At 50.2% G+C, this 19,447-nt stretch overlaps 1 protein-coding gene across 1 annotated transcript; it reads right to left on the bottom strand.

Annotated features, from left to right (window-relative positions):
- Positions 1–3,070: 3,070 nt before the first annotated feature.
- Positions 3,071–18,963, bottom strand: RBM38 (RNA binding motif protein 38). Its single transcript, XM_074920243.1, has 4 exons — positions 18,610–18,963; positions 17,744–17,867; positions 17,076–17,130; positions 3,071–4,508 (listed from the first exon to the last, which is right to left on the bottom strand). The coding sequence occupies exons 1-4, from the start codon at positions 18,775–18,777 to the stop codon at positions 4,208–4,210; spliced, it is 648 nt and encodes a 215-aa protein (XP_074776344.1). The 5' UTR covers positions 18,778–18,963; the 3' UTR covers positions 3,071–4,207.
- Between the last annotated feature and the right edge of the window lie 484 nt (positions 18,964–19,447).

Raw genomic sequence — 19,447 nt, 5'->3', positions numbered from 1 at the left:
GCTGTGAACTTTATTTTAAAGGCTAAGTGCCAACAGCAGCCCAGTTACTAAGCAAATAAATCCTGCACTCGGCCTTTCCCTCTCAGCCGTAAAGTTTTGGCGCTGGGGCTCGTTTGCCAGGAGCTGGGCTGCGGGGGCTGGCAGTTCCTCCTGTGTTCCCAGGTGCCCCCAACCCTCCCTCCCAGGGATGGACACCAGCTTTGGGTGCCACTGCAAAGCCCTGGACCTCGATGGAGGCCCACGGGGCTCCCCAAGTGTCTCAGCCAGATAATGTGGGGCAGCAGGGGTGAGCGCTGCACAGACATGGGGTCGGTGCCCCCCTGCCCCTTATCATGAGTGGGTTTGGGTGGCTGCTGGCAGCAGAGCCCTCGACTGTGCCTCTGTGACGTGGGGCATCCCTGGGATGAGATTGTGCCTGGAAAGGGCAGAAATCTCCCCCAAGCCATCCCCTTCCTGTGGCGGGCAGGTGGGGAGGGTCTGGCACCAGCCATGGAGCCCTGCAGGTATTTGTGGTGACACTTCCCCGTGACAGCTGAGGAGCTGCACGTGCTCCAGCCCACACAAGCCAAAGCTCACCCTGACAGCCTCAATGCGATGATTTCCTATGAAAAAGATTTGAATTTGTGATGCAAATGACTGAACATGTGGGCACAGCTGCTGGGAGGTGGCCTGGACCAGGTCAGCCAGCAGCATGGCCATGGGGATGTGCCCAGGACAAGGTCTGGTCCCCCACAGTTGCTCCCACTCCCAGAACCTGTGCCAAGCAGATGGTGCTGCTGGGGCTGCCCTGCCAAAACCATCCAGCCCTCACTGCTCCTCCCTGCATCCCTGTGGCTGCACGCTGCTGCGCCGAAGCTCTTACAAGGGCACTGTGACTCCCCAACTCACATCCATCCCTGTCTGCCTGGAGCAGAGCTGAGATGCCTGGGGAGAGCTTACTGCACGGTGGGTAACATAAGGCACATGGTACAGGTGAAAGAAGATGCTCCGTCAAGCAATGCATGGAAAAAAAAAAAAAATTACACTTTTAAGTAATTGCAAAGTGATTTAAACACTTGTCCTGTGCTACCCTGACCAGTTGGGAGCTGCATGGCCGCTGCCCCTCATTCACACCCCACTGCTCACTCACTGCATTTAACTTTTGTCCCTTGAACACAGCAACCCATCGAGTGCTTCCCACTTTCCCAGCCTAGCACTGGGCCAGGGAAGCACTTGGGCTCCTTTTTGGGGGGCCACAGGCTTCCCTCACCACCTGCCATGGCAGCCCACTTCCACCCGGGGAGCCAGACAGCGGATTTCATTATTCTGTCCAGCCGCAGTTTCACAGTTGGGTTTTTGCAAACAGGAAGGCAGCAGGTTGGGCTGTTGTTTTGATGTGGTTGCTTCTCGAAATGAGCCCAGAGCAAAACTGAGCAGGATCCAGGAGCGGCACTGGGCAGCGGCAGGCTGGGCGCCGGGCGAAGGAGACATGCTGCTGCTCAGCACCGCCTGCGCCGCTCTGGGCACTTTTTGGGAAATTAGAGTCAGCTAAATGGAAAATCACCACTCCTTTCACTTTAAAAAACACTGGACACATTTTTTTTCAACAACAAATTAATTTTCAGAGGCCTTTCTCTTCCTATTGACGGGGGGAGACGCGGGTCCTCAGTGAAGACAAAAATCTGACGTTCAGCAGTGCCGGAGCCAGGCAGCTCTGCCCAGGGATGGGCACCCCAACGCCGCAGGGCTGGGGCTGAGCACTCCCCAGCAGCTCCCAGCACCCCCATCCACCTCCGAAATCCTCCCCTCCCTCCTCCTCCTCAAAAAGACTCATGACAGGGAGAAAGAAAACTGCTGAATAATCTCCAGCCCTGATAGCACTTCAAAGGCAGGTTTCTCAGACCAGGCTGCACTCCCTGCCAGCGCTGTGCGGGATGCGGTGCTCAGCTCTTACTGCTTTGGCAGCCCCACAGCCGTATCCAGAAAGTAATTACTTAAAAAGGAAATAAATGTCACCCACATGGTTATAAGCAAAACCCTGGGCAGGATGAACAGAGCCCCATAAGGATCTTCATTCTCACGCAATATGAACAACAGAGGAGTGAGCTGTTTCCATTCATCGAGATGGGCTGTTTACTCTGAGGCCTACCGATGATGTTAGACATGCCCACCGTGTGCCTTTAAGTTTACCAGGGCAGTCGATCACCGTGCTAAACTGCCTCTGCTTTTGTCCTATGGCATCCTCTTCCCCCAGGATGGCTTTAGGCATCATCACCTTCACCAGCAATATACACTGGTGCCAAAGATGCAGAGACTTCCCAGCACCAGTTCTGCCGTAACCATTACAGAGATGAACTAGATAAGTGGCATGATCAAATAGAACAATGTTATTTACTTTCAAAAACTAAGACTTGAAGTTTGTAATTGTCAAAATCTGAACCCCAAATTTCTCCAGCAAGTTGGTTTTCTAAAGCAGCCGTCTCACTAGCACAAAGGAGGCTGAGGGGTGCAAGCACCCCACCAGAGGCCCCCCCCACCTGCAGCCTGCCCGAGCCCTGCTAAATCAGTGAGGCCCTCAGTGACCCTGCCCTCAACCAGGACAAGGCTTTGGCAGACCAATGACTTCTGGATGGATGCGATTTTAGAAAAAAAACTTATTCTAAGCAAAGAACAGCAGGAAAGTGATATCCTGAGGATTCTGGGACGAGATCTGATCTCAGCTGTCCTGGTTTCCACTAGAGCTGCACCAGCATGGCGGCACTTCCCACCCTCTGCTCCGCACAGGCTGAGCTGGGCCATGCCCGGTGCTGGGTGTGAGCGCTGGGGAGCGCGCGGCTCCGGCACGATGCTCCAGGAGCAACAAAACCCCAAGGTGACTCGAGACATGCAGAGCAAGTAACGGCGCATGGGACGTGCTGCGGGGGCTGGCGGCACCCTTGCAATGCCTGTGGGATGCAGGGCTGGGCCAGGCTCCGCCGCAGCGCAGGACACACGCTCCCAACCCACCCTGGCACGCACACGGGCGAAGGCAGTTGGAAAGGACTCCCTCGTGGGCTTCAGCCAAGCAAACATGGTACCGTACAGTATCAAATAATTTTAAAAGTTAAAATAGTTTATTGCTGTTCTTTGTAGAAATGCACTTAACTTACATTGTCTGTTCTCTTCCTTTATTTGGCTGTTGAATTATAGGCATTAAAAGGTTACGTTTACCCATTTGTTCAGTGACATAACACCTTTTTCTCTTTTGCTCCGCTCGTGATATTCTCCTAAGCTTTGCTGGCCAACAGCCCCAAATGTCTTTTACATAAATACTGTAAATGTCTCCATAGGTTGCAGCATTGTAACAAAAGATCTACCAAAGTAGACAAAATGTTCGGTATTCTTGGTTGGTTTTTTGCATTTAAAAATATACCTAAATTTGAGATAATCTTAACAGAGTAACAATTACAATAAGAAAATAGTACAGTGCGTTGACTAAAGGAATATTCTGCTCTCCTTCAAGCCAATATTCCCTTTTGCATGTTGAAGTGATTCAGCAATTACTTAAGAACTTTTACCTACATACAATAATTTAGTAAAATGAGAATTAAACAAGGCAGATACTTACTACTATTCTTCCGTCTGCAATTCACAGCTCATGCGAATAAAATCGCAATAAATATTAAAAAATAGTTTTTCTTTTTCTTTTCTTTTTTTTTTTTCTGTAAGGCATCTCTGAGTATTACAAAGTTTTTGTACAACCAAAAAATAAGATTGCTTTTTTCCATGTTCTCCGAGTACCTCTGTACCTCAACAGTAAATAAAAGGATTGCAGGTTTGATGGGGAAGGAAGGGCTGACGGGGCAGATGGGGTAGGGGCAGAAAGAAGACCATGGGTGATGGAAGCAGACCACGATGTGTGCAAGAATCTGTAGTTTTCCTGTGAAACATTTCAGTCACTTTTCGAACATCTTCAAGACAGTATCTGTCCAGATTGAAAAAAACAACCAACAAAAACTTACCAGAAGTCCATTTTCATAAGCACAGTCAGACTGCAAGGGTTTGGGTTCGCCCTTAACACTATAAATAGCTTAGGTATTGATATGCACCTACATAAAGGGGTAAAGGGGCGGGGTGATATTTTTGTTTTGTTTCTTTTATTGTTTCTTTTGTTGTTGCTTTTGTTGTCCTAGTTGTCTCCTTCCATTGTATAAGATTGTCCCGGGTGGTGAAGGCGCGGGCAGGGCCCTTACTGCATGCGGTCAGGCTGCAGCTGCTGGGGCTGGTACTGCACGAAGGCAGTGGCGGGCGCCGCGGGGTTGCTGGCGGTGATGGGAGGCTGGACTGCGCCCGTGTAGCCGTATCCCACAAACCCGGCAGCGGGGGAGGCAGCGTAGGGGTACTGATCGTAGGCAGCTGTGGTGTACTGGGAATAGGCTTGGCTGGCGGCGGTGTAGTCGATGTAGGGAGACGTGATGGACTGCACAGGGGTAGGGATCACCACGCTGGGCTGGATGATAGCTTGGGGGTAAACATAGTGAGGCGTGAGTCTGTGGAGGCAAAGGGAGAGAGTGAGCGAGGGGCTGGCCCCCCTCCAGCCTGCATGTCCCCCTCCTTACCCCCAGATTCATGTGCATCAGCCACAGAAACGGTGCTGCCCAGCAGTGCTGCCCTCGAGTGAGGGGTGCTGCTCGGGGTGGAGGGAATGAAAAGCAAAACACTCCTGGACCCCAAGGGTGGAAGTAGTGCAAGGTGAAGCATGGACTGCAAGAAACAGACACATGCCCTGGTCTGTGTCTTCTGTCTCCCAATACTGAGGCTGCTGGTCCCCAAAATAACCTCCCTGGACAGCTGCAACACAGCCCCCGCCTGACTGCCTCGCCGTATCTCCCTGGCCCCCACATGCCCTGCCTGCCCCACCAGCCTCCTGTATCCTCCAGGTCCACGCTCCCCTCCACGCCCCCCAAACCCTGGTGAAGGCTCCTGAGGACCCGCAGCCCCTGTGAGGCACCTCCCAGCACCGTGGACACGGGATGGCTCCTCCGTTCATCTCATCAGGGTAGCGTCCCACCAGGGATGACCACTGTTCCCGGGCACAGCCACGGGCCTTTCCAGCTTGCCAGCTGTTATCAGTTACTACACATTTAAGCCTATGTTTCCATAACACTGGATGTTTAGGGCAATGCTACAGGGTGTTTGTTGCAAAACACGAGATACTAATTCTGTTTTTTTTCCCCTCAGTAACACTCCTCAGTCATGACCATGCCAGCAGCCCCCGGCCCGGCAGCGATGCCCGTGTGCCCATGAGCTTTTACATCCAGGCTCTGTGGCCAGCTGGCCCCCGGCATTCCTCTGCCCTTTCGATGCAGGTCCTAAAGCGTTGATTTTCACCAGCTGGTTTGCCCCTGCCCCGAGGTAGCTGTGTGCTGAGAGGAATTTAACAACGCCACAGTCAACTGAAGTCCACAGACTGAAAGATCCCAGAGATGATTAATGCAGGATCGCCCACCAATTTGCTAAAAACTACTAATGAGGATGAAAGAAAACAAAAAGGCAGAGAAATGAAAGGGCTATATTTTCTGAAGGTCCCACAACAAGTCAGGCCTCAAACAAAAGCAAAAACCGCACAAACCTAAAGGTTTAGGTCCATCCACACAAACTACCATGGGCCAGACAAAAATGGACAATTACATATCAACTGCAGAGTGCCAACGGCATCTGTCTGCCCAGTCCTCAGCAGCAAAAAGCTCCACTGTGCAGAGACTTGACAGATTTAGGGCTTGTTTAAGAAATAGGGGGTTGCAGACTGTCACCAACAAACAGCATGTGACCACTGAAAGATCAGAGCCACATGCATCAAAAAGTGCATGCTGTGGAAAAGGTCCCTTTGGCCGGCTGCTTGCTGAATCACGTAAAGCAACAGCACGAACCAAAAGCCATCCTCTGCAGAGCTCATTCCACCCTACACCCAAACCCAACTCATTTTGGCAAACAAAAAAAACCCCAAGGTAAAACTCTGCAGAGGGCTTATGCAGATTCAAATATTTTGGGGATTTTTGTGTGGATGTGTGTGACAGCACATTTTCAAACACGACCACTTTTAAAAGCCTCCCACAGGCTTTCGCAAGACACAGGCCTAAACTGCTCTTTAAAGCTGAGCTCAGCTGCTCGGGGAGAGGATACCTTGCCCACTCATCCATCTGATCTCTGGGGCTGGAAACCCCAGCAGATTCAACACACTGCTCAGCAGTGGGATCCTGCACTCTGCTGCTTCACGGGGACTCGCAGTCAAGGACTGGACACATGCTAGATGGGTCACTGGCTGCCCTCGTTACACCCAAGTGTCTGCCCTAGGTCTCCGCCACCATCTACAATGTACTGGGGTCCACCTGGGGCTGGTCCCTCCTCTCCAGCAGTTATGGGGCTGTTCCCATTTGCTTTAGAACCAGCACTGGATGGATTAACCTGCTCTTCAGGCAGGAGAAAGGCTTCTTGCTAACAAGTGCTCATCTGAACCAAGTTTTCTCTCATTTTCCCACTCACATATGCACTTTGGTTTTTCTTGAGGCAATTTGCATGATGAGAGAATGAGTGTTCTCCTCCCCCCCCCCAGCAACACTGCCTCCAAAATCAGGGACCTTAGCTATAATGAGGCCACCCTCAGAGAAACAGCACTGGGGAGGATGGATGGTGGAGAACAGCACCTCAACCTTTGGCTGATTAAGTGCAAGACCATCTCCAGAGGTCAGAGCCATCCTTGGTGTAGTGCAGAGAGGGACCTCACAGCCCTTCAGTCCATAAATGAATGCACCATATCCAATATCACCCTGTGACTAACAAGAATAAGATGAGGTAGCAGAAGTTCCCTGAATCACTTTTGGTTTAGCTTTGATCTAAACTGAGGCCAGCACGACTGAATCAGAGCTAGAGCTAATGCACCAGTTCAGATCAAGGGGACTTAATGTCCCATACTCGCTTCAAGCAGCAGCTGCCTCTTCTGAGGAGATGGGCCTAGTCCCAACCCAGAGGTTCCTCATGCTTGGTCACTGGGGGTTTGTTTCATTTTGTTTTAAATAACGAAGATGCAATCCCTTGGCCTGCCAGCGTTGGGGGAATGACTCTGCAGAGGCACCCCTCAGCATTGGCCTATGCAACTACTGGGGGCGAGACAAGCAGAGCTCACGCACGCCTCTTGCTCTACTCCCTCGTAAATCAGCAGCTCCACCAACAGCCTGCATCCCAGATTGGTGGCGGATTCTCTGGCTGCGTGACGCTTCTCCCTACACATGGGGTCCCACTACCAGGCTTCCTGCTACTTCAGGGCTTGATAAAGATAAAATCACGCCACAACAAAAAACCAAATGCACAACCCTCACGCTCAGGAGTCACTAAAAACCACCCACAGCAGGAGCAGAGGGAGAGCCTGCACTTTCCCTGCACATAGCCTGCACCTGCAAAATGACCAGAAGAACTGTCTGAGGGCCTCCAAGCAATCCAGCCTGAGCAGCTCCACAGGTCACCCCCAAGGTCCCTTGCTGCCACCCAACTGCTCCTCGGAGCCGGCACACCCCATGCAGGGGACGGGGACTGGACATGCGCGGGGCCATCGGGCCAAGCGCACGCTCCCAACTCATTCCCAAGAAACTCCACACGTCGACTTTGCTTTCATGTACGCAGCTCCTCCATCGCAGCTCCCACGGTGTGCTCCAGAGAGACAGCAAATCCACGACATCCTGCACTACTTTTTTTTTTTTTTTCTCTGCAAGGAAAAATTCCAGCTCTTCAATGCTACTTTGAATAAAAAGCACCATTAGCTAGGAAGACAATAAGTACTCTGGTACTCTTGTTTCCAGAAATACATCCCAGCCCAATGCATACGCAAGCGCACATCACACACCATAGTTTACTGCACTAGAAAAATCACACTCAGCAACTCCACAATCTGCTTCTATGTAAAAGGGAAGGTTCTTTTGGTCTGTGGGATTTTAATAATTTAGCTAGAAATTTCAATCAAGATATTATGCAGTTTGGACTTCTGAATTAGGTGGACAGATGGCAACTCATCGATCAAAACAAAACACACAACCCAAGGTAAGGTCACTTTGATGACTTGCAGCTACAAATAAAACAAAACAATGCAGTACAATGAAGTTCTCTGCTGGCTACATTTAGCATCCACAGAAAGTCTTAAAATATTTTTCCCCCTTCCATCATTTCTGAAGAAGGTCTTTCAGGGAAAAAAAAAAAAAGCTCTTTTGGAGTTATTTTTCTGGAAATCAGCAAACTCTAATCTGAATATCTACAGATTGAGTCACATCTGTGTTTTAAGATGCCTTTCCCTTCCTCTCTCCCTGCAGTTTTTCTCCGTCCCCCACGATGGGCCCTGCCAGCCAGAAGAGAACTTCATCTAGAATACACACACACAATGTGATTATAAAACATCAACCAAGTGATCAGCCATTGCCACCACACATCAAAGTCATCCCGTGAACAGCAGATGTACAAGATGCTTATGGCATTGCAATTAATCACGGGCAAAGGCCACAAAACGCAATGAGCATGGTCAAACCTAAGTCTAGAGCCAGTGGTGGCCGCAGGAAGGACTCAGGAGAGCCGTCGTGGTGCAGGAGAGCAGCCGGGACCGCCACGCTAGCCCACGTTCCTAACTACGTGGCACGTCGCCACACTGCCCCGGCAGCCAAAATTGAAAGACACAGAACAAAAGACATGGTTGCAGAGCCATTGGCAGAGGAGATGCAGGCTCGGCTTCTGCTTTTGCTGTTCAAAATACGAAGGACAGAACAAAAGCAGTCCGGTTTTGGTGCAGTCCCGGGTGGAGATGTTCAAATGCATCAGGTGAGGCTTGCAGCTGCCTTGGCTCCCAGGAGATGTTGCCTGCTGAAAGAGCGGACTTTTTAAATCCTGCCATCACTCAGCTCTCCCCGCCGCAGGGGCAGGGCAAGCTGCAGGGCAGGGGTGGCTGGTGGGCAGCCGCAGCCCCAGGGGCAGCGAGGAAGAAGGGACAAGTCAGATGACCATGTCCCACACCTCTTCCCAAACAGCAAGGAAGAGGAACGAGCTAACGAGGCCCTCTCCCTTGTCAGCAGCTCTACCTGGCAATTCATCTCAGAAGCACTTTATATATTTGATTCTATCAGATTTACACCTAAAATGAGTTTTAGCTGCACTTTCTCAGCTCTCTCCCATCCTGCAGGACTTCAATGCATGAGCCATGAGAAGCTCCTGCAAGTTGCACAGGTCTGGGAGAGCAGCGAGTAGTTCCTGAACCCCCTGATCTCTGCCAGCCATGCTGGGAGCTGGCTTTGCTGCTTCTGGAAAGGTGAGAGACGACTGCAACCCTCTGTCAGGAGGGACACAGCATCACACAACCACTTGGGAAACAAGGAGGGGCACAGGGCTCTTGGCAGCCTCACAGAGATCAGCACACAAATGCCACCGCCACGACCAGCCTTTTATTCCTTGAAGAATAAAAGAAACAGAGCCCTTTGTGTCTGCCAGTGAAGGCACAAATTCTGGCATTTGACCCCAGGAATTTGGCCTCCATTTCCACTAGAGTTGACCCATTAGCTGCTATAGGGACACCCACACTGCCACAGCACGTGATGCAGGCGGTGCCAGGCTTTAGCTGGTAGGTGGTACTGAAGAACGAGCTGAGCACAGCCACAGCTGTCCATGACAGCAACACAAAAGCTACCTCTGGTGAAGTAACACCTCCAGCCACAGCCTGGATGACAGATCTGAAGATGTATTTCGAAGTGGGTTTGTAAGTTTAAAGAGCACCAGACAGAAGCTGCTCTGGGAAGCACACCCCAGCAATACCAAGGGAAGCAGCAGCAGTCCAGGAGCTCTACACTTGCATTAGCAGTGCTGCCACACCACCTCGAAGTTGGTGATGCACAGACACATCCTGGTGTCACTTGCGCCCCAAGAACATCATTCCTGAAGGACACTCCCAAGCCAGCAAGCACTCACACCGTGGAGCCACTTTAAGTAAACTTGTGCGGAGTGGTGGCAGGCTTGGCAGTACGTATCATATGGGCCCCAGCCACAATGACAGGCTGTAGAGACATGAGAAATTCAGGTCCTGTTCGCAAATCCAGACGTGATGAGGAAGGACTACAGGCTGGAGCATGGCCAGGGCAGGCCCTGCCTGACAACAAGGACTCTTGCTCCAGGAGGAGATCACACATAGTTTATCCACCAACACTCCAGTGCAGATCAGGACGTTCATTGTGCCCCGACCACTCCACCATCCATCACCATGCACTGACACAGGCTGGGTTTCAACCACTGACATGACAAACCTCCAAATCCTTAAATGTCCCCACTAAAGCCGATTTAAACATGCATTGAAATGTCAATGGCTTCTGCCTCATCAGCCAGCTCAGAGTAAGACAAGGATAACCTCTGCAGCTCCATGGTACAGTATTTATCCTCACCTACTACAATACAACACAAGCACAAAATAGCAAACCAACCAATACAATTTCTGCTCATCTTGGAACTAATCTGCCTGTCTGTCTTCTATTCATCCTCCTCTGGCCTTCTGAGAAGATCTACACAGCAGCCTGTGCAAACAGGTACATGACTGGGTTTCTTTGCTTCCCTGTCGGGACCAGACATCATCACACTGGTGGCAACCACCAAGGAACAACCTGCTGCAACAGACTGTCCCGGGCTGGAATCAGTACAAGAGAAAAAGTGAGCATATTGCAGAATTCAGTGATAACCTCTGCTGGTTGCTGAGCCTACCAAAACCATTGCTTGAGAAATACAAATGCCAACTTAGGGGTACAAAAGCAATCATGATTTCAATTTATTTTCATTTTGGCAGGAGATAGAAAATTTAAGGAACAGGAGGCACTGCAGTAGCTGAGAACCTATCACAGCCCAGCAATGTCCTCATTTTAGAGCATTAGCACATCCTGACTTCACGATGCAACAAATGAATGGCCCACAGTGAAGGAAGGTGGATCCCACAAAACCAAGTAAAACGAAATGCCACTTACACGTTCCCTCATAGCCAGTGCAGACGTGTGGGGAAAAAACAAAAGAAATTTAAAAAAAAAAAAAAAGTTGCAGACCAAAGATGAGAGTACATCTTCTCACAGAGATCTAATCCATTTTCTCAGCTTAACTAAGAGTTCAAGATCAACAAGCTGAGCTCCAGCACGAGTTAGCCAGACTCAAAAGTTTACAGCTTTATCCTCTGCATCTTGCTTCCCCCACACCCAAAGGAAAAAGGAAAAAAGAAATAACCCCAAACAAAGGCATGCTGGGCCAGACCAAAAATAGTTTTGGAGAAGCAGGCTGAAAAACACTCAGGTAGCAGAAGATAACATCTGCCTGAAACAAGAGCCATCTGGCACCAAGGAAAAAGCCACATGGAAGTTTATCCGCAACCAGTCAGCTATCCAGAGAAGGAAACACCCCTCCCCTTTCAAGCTATCAGCACAGCCAAAACAGTAATGAATTAACAGAAGAAACAGAAAACGCTTCACACCAGTGCACTACAGGAGCCTGAGTCCTTCAGCATCAGTGTGAGAAATCCAAGAAGATGCTAGAGTCATGCTGTCCACATAGGAGGAAAACCAGAGGCTCTGACAGATTAATCCAGGAAGCCCCAGGAATTCTGCCTTTAACCAAACTTTCCAATTTTCTTCTGCAATTTGGAGAAAACCAAAGTCTGCAGTCACATCTCTAAAGTCTTCTCAAGTACCTGACAAGTTTTGGCATAATATATATTAAACTGACTACTTTCAACTGGTTCCATTTTTTAACAGTCTGTCTTTATACATGATCCCCTTCCACTGACTTGTAATTAAAACCATCCACACATTTGATTTATCAAACACTCCTTCTTGGATAGATATTTTGAAGTAGAATGCTTCAGCTGTAGTAGAAGCAATGAAATATCTATTTTTCATAAAAGAAAGCCTACGCTGATAAAACAAGTAGTTTCTCAGCCAAGAAAGAAATTCTATTTTAAGAGTTTCTGTGATCTCTGCTGCCAGTTGTGCCTTTGTTGTTCTAGAGCGTCTGAGACATCTCTCTCCACACCTTCCTGCAAGCTGGAATCATGGGGAGGTGGGCTGGGAGCCTGCCCCTGGCATGGCTTTGGCCGGAGCAGAGCCAGCAGCAGCTCAGCTATGACACAGGAGAGCTGAAATGCTCAACGCTGGCAACAGGGAAATTGCAGGGGACAGCACGATCCTGTTTACAGGATTTAGAGACCGAGAAATAGGAGACTCAGTTTTAACTCTGAGGTCCACAACTTTTCATCTTTTGTGATCATAGAGTATATTTAGCTTTGGTATGTAGCTTGCTCCCATCTGTGGGGAACAAGTTCTTCATATAAGTCATATTTAGAAGTGACCCAGTGTCCTTGCTACCAAATTATCAGCACAACAACTGTCTAGTTCCCTCGCTGGTGTCCTCAGCTCAGAGGCAGGCCAGTCAGAGCTGCATTTATCATTTGAATTACTGGGCATGTGTTTAATACTACAGTTAGGGACCAGTATGCCAACAGCTGTGCAAAGGAAAGACGAGATCAAGTACAAGCTGGACTGCTCTGAAAATTTAGACACTTGCATCAATCTGCCACATCGGGACTGTACGGCACCAGTCAGATCAGAATAGGAGAATTTTTGCATCTGCCACTCCCCAGCTCCTGCAACAAGGGGAAAGGACTCGGGTCTCTGTTGCTAAGGAGGCTGCTCTCGCGCTGGTGAGGCTGAAAAGCAAATCCACCAAAGGCAATGGAATCACACAGAGAAGACAGCACAACTTGAGCCATGTGCTGTAAAGACAAAGCTAGAGCCAGCTCAGCCCGGCTCTCCATCACAGGCAGGCCTGTGCCCTGACTGCACTGCAGTGGCACATGGAACCCTTCACCCAGAGCCCATTCCCTGCAAAAGGTCTACTACTGCCTTGAGCTTGGCATACCGTTTATGCAGCCAAGTGTAAGGTGTATATATAAGACCACGTTCTCCTTTAGTATTGTTCTACGGGCCTATACTAGATGTAGGACATAAGCAATTGTGACCAAAACCAAGATGAATTGTATACCAAGCCCTTGGGTCCGATACCAGCATTTGCCACCTTGAAGAAGGTGTTCAAGAAAACTCACAAAGCCATTCTGATCTGTTTATAAAGACATGTCTCCTATTAAAAAAAAAAAAAAAGGGGGGGTGCTTTTTCTGACTGGCAAGCATTTGGTTTGAATAGCAGTAACCATGCCTGAGAACTAGCAGCTGAATCCATTTAGAAAATGGATTTGAATGTTTTTCAGGAAATCCCCCCCCACCCCACCGAAGCTTTCATGTTTTCAGCACACAATAAATAGCAGGTGCCAGGTGTGCCATCCCACGGGAGCTCCTGGGACCGGCAGAGTGGGCTGGGGTCCCGCAGCGGGCCAGCTTCTCGGTAAGTGCTGAGATAGGAAGTCAGAGCATGGAGGATGCCAGCTGAGAGAGGCTGAGCAGAGCACGGCCAGCGTGTGCTGGTTTATAAGCATAACCACAGAAAAGATGAAAGTTTGTTTCCTTTTTATTTTTAACCCAATAGAGAAGTTTTAAGGATAAACAGCTGCGAGGGAGGGTGGGCTGACACAAAGAGGGACTTTCTTCACTTCCTAACTGCAGCAAGCATCAATGCATTAAATTTCAAACCCAAAGAGATTTAACTCTTGCCGATGCTGCCTGAGATCAACTGTGGGCCAGAGTAAGAGGCCCACCAAAATAAGCAACTACACAAGGATGGGCAGGGGGGGGGTCTCTGGAGCAACAACATCCAGTGTGCACATATGGCAAGAGCAGGATCCTGCCGCAAGAGACAGCTGGATGTTTCCAAGAGCTCAGTCACTCAGTCACTGGTAGATCTCCCACACAGATAGCTCCTTCGCTGAGGCACAGCCGCAGGAATGCATCCGCCATAGGCTGCTCGCGTCCAGAGCGGCAAGCACGGCTGCGAAGAGGAGAACCAGGGAATCCCCGCTCCCTGCACAGGCTGAAGCCTGTCTCGAGCACTGGAGTCCCAGAGGAAAGGACCAAGAGACGGGCACTAAGCAGCTCTGCCACGTCACCACATGCTCCATGTCAAATGGTCTACACAGCTGCTCTGAGCAGCTTCCAAGAAGTTTCATATATTCTCAAAACTTCTTAAAAGGGACACCACTGCAGTAAGAGACAGGTCCATTTGGAGAGCGTCTCCCCCTTCTCTGATCACCTAAGCACAGCTTTGTGCTGGCCAGTAGCTGCAGGGACATGCTGAGGCACTGGCAGCTGCCTCCAAGCAAAGCGCAGTCTGCAAACTCGGGACTAAGCCCCCAGGCCTAATGCTCCTTCCCTAAACGCAAAAGCCAGATCTCAGACACATCCTTTGCCATGTGTTACTGTTAACATCTCTGGTTATAACAATCTAGAGACTACTTTTCAGAACAGGATTTACTACTGACTCCATGCTGTCTGCTGTGCGAGTGCCTCCCCTGCCAGGACAGCGGGAGGAAGGAGAGAGGCTCATCATGGTTTCTCTTTCTGTTCCGCATACCCCAGGCAATATTTACAGCTGCATTTGGGTGCCTGAGGCAGGAGGGGGAAGCTGTCAGTTTATAAATAATCCTCACCGATGTTTGGGTAATTTTCATAGTTTCCATTCATTTCAGGTTTCACCAAAACCTGCATTTTGCGGCTTGATAGCTGGAACGTGACTGGCTGGCTTTCTCTTATTTAACTTCCTAGCAGTTAATAGGTTGTTCATTCATTTCTTCCTCACAAGTCCATCTTGCACACCTAGAACCTCATGTCCCACAACAGCTGTCTTTTGTAAACCATGTGCCAACCCCTGGGCAAAAACACTTTGCAGAGACAGGAACTGCAGGAGGGAGAACTGGGCAATGTCTTACACCATGGGCAAAGCAGACAAGCCACTGAGCTTCATCCGGGGAAGGTCAGGATCTGCTCCAGACAGTGCAGAACAAACGGACAACAGCAATTCGATGAAGCTTCCAAAGATAGAAAGACCCTGACAGAGTGCTCATCTACCCTCAGATCCCAAAGGGCCAAGGAAATTGTCAGTTCAAGGCAATGCAGGAGTGGAGCCTGGAAGGCTCAATTTTGTTGGTCTACTGACGAGACAGGGAACTGACAGCCAAGTTCTGTTGCTTGACTGAGCACCTGATGCTTTGCTCAGAAGTCACAGAGCAGCCCCAGCCATGGTGCTCAGGTAAACGGCTCCACATTTTGCCAAAACCACATTTTCAATGATTCTGCTCCAGCAATGACTGAATGCAACAAAACTCTTGTTTACTGATGCTTGCAAATAATGATATATAATCCCCTTCGTCCAACCCTCCAGTCTCCTGGTTCCTGTCTCCTGGCAACTGATAAATAATTTATAGTACTCTCTGCTGTATGTGCTAACTGCAGCTCCGCTGGTTTAATGATGAAACCAATGCCTAAGAACTGGAACAGTAACTGTCTAGATCACAGGGAACACGTAGTCAGTTGATCCCACACTCTCCTGTATGTGAAACTAAAAGCAAACTGTTCAAAAAGAAAAGTGATGTTTTCCAGAGCTGCAGAGCTGCGGCTGCTGGGTAGGAATGGCAAATTATCTGCAAGAAGAACAGGCGTGCGCCGGCGCTCCTGGCAACACAAGGAGTTTAACGTGCTTCACCATTTTGCTCTTTTCTGTTAGCATGCGTGGTAAAACCTTGTAACAGGCTGGTTTTGTTGTCAACTTCTCCTGTGCACTCCTGTGCAATTTGGAAAGCCTCTGGGGCTCACATCCCAAAGGTACCGCTGCTGCCTACTCTAGGGGCTGCAAAAACTATCGTGGCTCCCATGCAAGGAGAGCTATGGAAAAGCAGCATCTTGTCTACTACTGCAGCTCTTGCACCAAAAAACCCTCTTCACTTCATGACAGATGTTCTTCGAGTCTTTCCAACAGAGCCGTAACCACTTACAAAAACTGGCATGTTTGAACCGCACACAACGCACATACACTGGGTGTGCACTATTGTGGCAACACAGTCTCTTACATCCATAAACTCATTGGAATGAGATTACCCAGGCAGTTGGCAACTGCAGCCATGAGGGCAGATGAGTGAAAGTTTGTTTTGTTGTTAGCAGATATTTTTCTTTAAAAAAAAAAAAAACAACACACCACCCCCAAAAAATACACAAGCAGAGAGCAGGAAAGGGACGAAGAGGGATGAAGTATTTCTGTTGATAAAGGCCAAAATCCCATCTATTTATATTAGAGTCATACAAAAAACACAACAGAGCAGTGCTCAAAAGCTTTAAAAAATGCACCTACTTTCCTAATGCTCTTAGAAAATAATAATAAAAACCCCCTATCAATATTCACTTTCTGAAATGGTGTAAAAAAAGAACTGCATCAATCATTAAACAGTTAAATGAAGGCAGTATGACAGTCACTATTGTTCTCGTGAAGCACACTTGTCTTTTGCCGAGCAGCTGCCAGATCCTATTAGATGTATAAAAAGAGGACTTTTCTAACCGAGTAGGGATGGTATAAGCTATTGAAAACAGCAGACAAAAGCCCACTTTTGCAGACTATTCAAGCCTTGTGTAACATCTGTCCAAAATCAATTTTTGACCTAATGTTACTTTCATTAAGTAACAGACTTTGTTTCCAATGCAATTTGTTTTCTAGGATAAAACTGTATCCTAAGCATTATTACGTGGGAAATGGCACAGAAGAAGTAGAAGATCTTATTTGAGAAACATGAGAACAGAATTTGCTTAATTGTTTTGACACCTTAAGTACTATAATAGAGAAACTATTTTCCATTTATTTGAATTCTTGTGAATTCTTGAAGCTGGCAAAGCAGCACTGGGTTTATTATGACTAAGATTTACTGAGGATAAAGGAGGATCTTTGGGAATTACATTAAAGCTGACAAATGCACAAAAGTTCTGAAATCTTCACCAGAAATAAAGTACTTCCAACATTAACAACAGCTGTTGAAACTGTCCACTCTTGGCGGCTAAGGCTATTTTCACGCATCTTAAATAACGAGGAAGTTGATTCATGAATTTGATTTCAGACTGTTAAGAAACATTTCCACTTACCCAAAGGGTCTCTGGATGAAGGCTGGATGTAGCTGCTGCACACCTATGGTAAAACCTAAAAAAACATTTAGAAAAAAAGAAGTATTAATGAATGGCATCCATTGTACCATTCAAGTTGTAATATACGTGCATAATTACACCTCAAGACCACATGTACGTGCATTTTATCTGCTACGTATGTGAGCAAGTTCAGAGCTCCATTTAGAAGCAAGTAAATTTTAATATGCGTGTGTGATATGCACAAGGGCCAGATGGGAATTCAGATTCAAGAACAGTGTGAAAGTGCTGTTATTGAACAGACAACAGGGTGTAATTCCTTATTTTACACACTGGGTACTGTGGCCATTAAACCAAAGGGCAGAATGATGAAATTAATCTTGTTGTTAAAGCCGATGTAATGAAGAGGATAAAAGGAAAATAGCTTAGCCATGGGAGAAAACAGCTTTAACTTGGTTATATGAACTTAGATACATAACGTTAGTGTAACAGGTACGAGTAAGATGATACCAAGAGAGGTAACTGGACTACACAGTGTTCTCTGTCAACAATCAGAACTATGAGGGGTAAGGATGCATTGTCAGATCAGGCGAATCCAGCCTGAGTAACTTGTTTCCTCGTCTTACAAGTTATTCTAAATAGAGAGAGATGGGATCTCCTGGATGCCTCACCAGTTTGAATACTCCTTGGTTTTGCTCCCAAATATGCCAGGTTCACATTTGCTTTCCTGCCATCGATGATGGGGTTTGGGTCTTTGCAGGCTCTTTCAGCTGCAGCTCTGTCTGCCATGGTCACCTGCAATTAAGCACAGCCTTGTTTGTAGCAACAGCGCTTTGTAAACACTCCAGCAACAGGCACTAAGCGGAGTTTATTTATTGTTCTGTTTGGAATCAGGAGCCGAAACTCCGGTTCATGCGGAGGGGGCAAGATGCGAGAGGCTCCTGGGGGCTCGATAGAAAAGAGGGCTCCCCCCTCGCCCAGTTACTCCGCTGGGCTTACGCCAGTTGTTTTTCCCTTGCCTTTCCCCGTCCTCCCCCGAGCTTTTTTAAGAATTCGGCGGAGCCAACCCCCGGACTCCCCGAGGCAGCAGCAGTTCAGGGGAGCTGGCAGGCGCGGATCCGCGCCCCCATATACGCGGGGCGCGGAGGCCGAGGGCAGCACTGCGCGCCCCGCTGCAGCCCACGAAGGAACAAGGCGGCGGGACCGGGGCAAAGAGGTGCTGAAATGAACGGCCCGACCTCGCCGGCACGGGGCTGGGGGGGGGTGTCCCCCCCGAGGTCCCCCAGCCCAGCCTTTGTCCCGGCCGAGCCCGCACCGGGCGCAGCCTCCCCGGCCCCGGCCGCCAGCGCGAAGCGGCAGCGACGGGACGGGCGGCAGCACCGAGCCGCTCCGCGGCGGGGCAGCGCCCTGGCACCGGGGGGCACCGACTCGGGGCGGGGGGGGGTCAGCCCCGCTGCCAGCCCCCTTCCCCGGGGCGAGGCGTGGGGGTCAGCCCCGCCGACCGTCCCCGCGGCGCCCGGCACGGAGCGGTACTTACGAATCCGTATCCCCGGGATTTGCCGGTCTGCCGGTCGGTGATCACCACCGCCTCCTCGATGTCCCCGAAGACCTCGAAGTACTTCCTGAGGGAGGAGTCGGTGGTGTGGTAGGGCAGCCCCCCGACGAAGATCTTGGTGAAGGTGGTGTCCTTCTGCACGGTGTGCATGGTGCCGGGCGCGGCCGGCCCCAGCCGGCATCCACCCCGCGACGAGAAGAAACACCCCCCCCGCTCCGAGCCCCCGCGGCGGCCGAAGGGAGCGGAGCGGCGGCTGGTCCCGGGGGCCTACAGCCGGCTCATGGCCGCGCTTTGTCCCGGGAGCGCGGGCGGCGCCGCGCCCTCCCGCCGGTGCCGGTGAGTAGCGGCCGCCCGCCGCCGCCGCCGCCTTTGTAGGGCCGCGCCCGCCCCGCCCCGCCCCGCCGCCGCGCAGGGGCGCTCGGGGCGCGTAGTCCGGTACCGCGGCCCGGCCCCGGGGGAAGGGGGGGTCAGTCCCCCCGCGGCCCCGGGCGCTGCCCCTCGGAGGGGAGAGGCCCCGCGGCCGCGGAGCCCCTGCCCTGCAGGCAGAGCACTCCCGCCGGCATCGGGACCCCCGCCGGGGCCTGCAGCCCCCCGGGGAAAGGGGGGGGTGTCCTCCGCGGTCCCGACTCTGAGCCTGGCCCAGACTACAAGTCCCGGCGGCTCGGGGAGCAGCTACAAACCCCGCGGGCACGGGGCGGGGGGGGCAAGGCGAAAGGACGGCTTCTGCAGGAGCCCGCCAAAGAAAACCGCCTCGAAAGAGGGTTTTTTTTCAGCCCTCCTTCCCTCTTTTCAATTGCACAATAATCTCAACGGTAAGTGT

The sequence above is a fragment of the Athene noctua genome, chromosome 16 (genome assembly GCF_965140245.1).
Source record: "Athene noctua chromosome 16, bAthNoc1.hap1.1, whole genome shotgun sequence".
Lineage (NCBI taxonomy): Eukaryota > Metazoa > Chordata > Aves > Strigiformes > Strigidae > Athene > Athene noctua.
Note: the sequence above shows the minus strand (reverse complement) of the source record. Positions and strands in the feature narration are given on the sequence as shown.

What these genes read in the sequence shown, in the direction of transcription:
- RBM38 (XM_074920243.1), bottom strand. Translation starts at nt 18,777, where the DNA reads ATGCACACCGTGCAGAAGGACACCACCTTCACCAAGATCTTCGTCGGG. An exon ending in AATCCCGGGGATACGGATTC is followed by an intron (nt 17,868 to 18,609) that starts GTAAGTACCGCT and finishes GCTTAATTGCAG; the next exon opens with GTGACCATGGCAGACAGAGC. An exon ending in TTCATCCAGAGACCCTTTGG is followed by an intron (nt 4,509 to 17,075) that starts GTAAGTGGAAAT and finishes TTGCCTCCACAG; the next exon opens with ACTCACGCCTCACTATGTTT.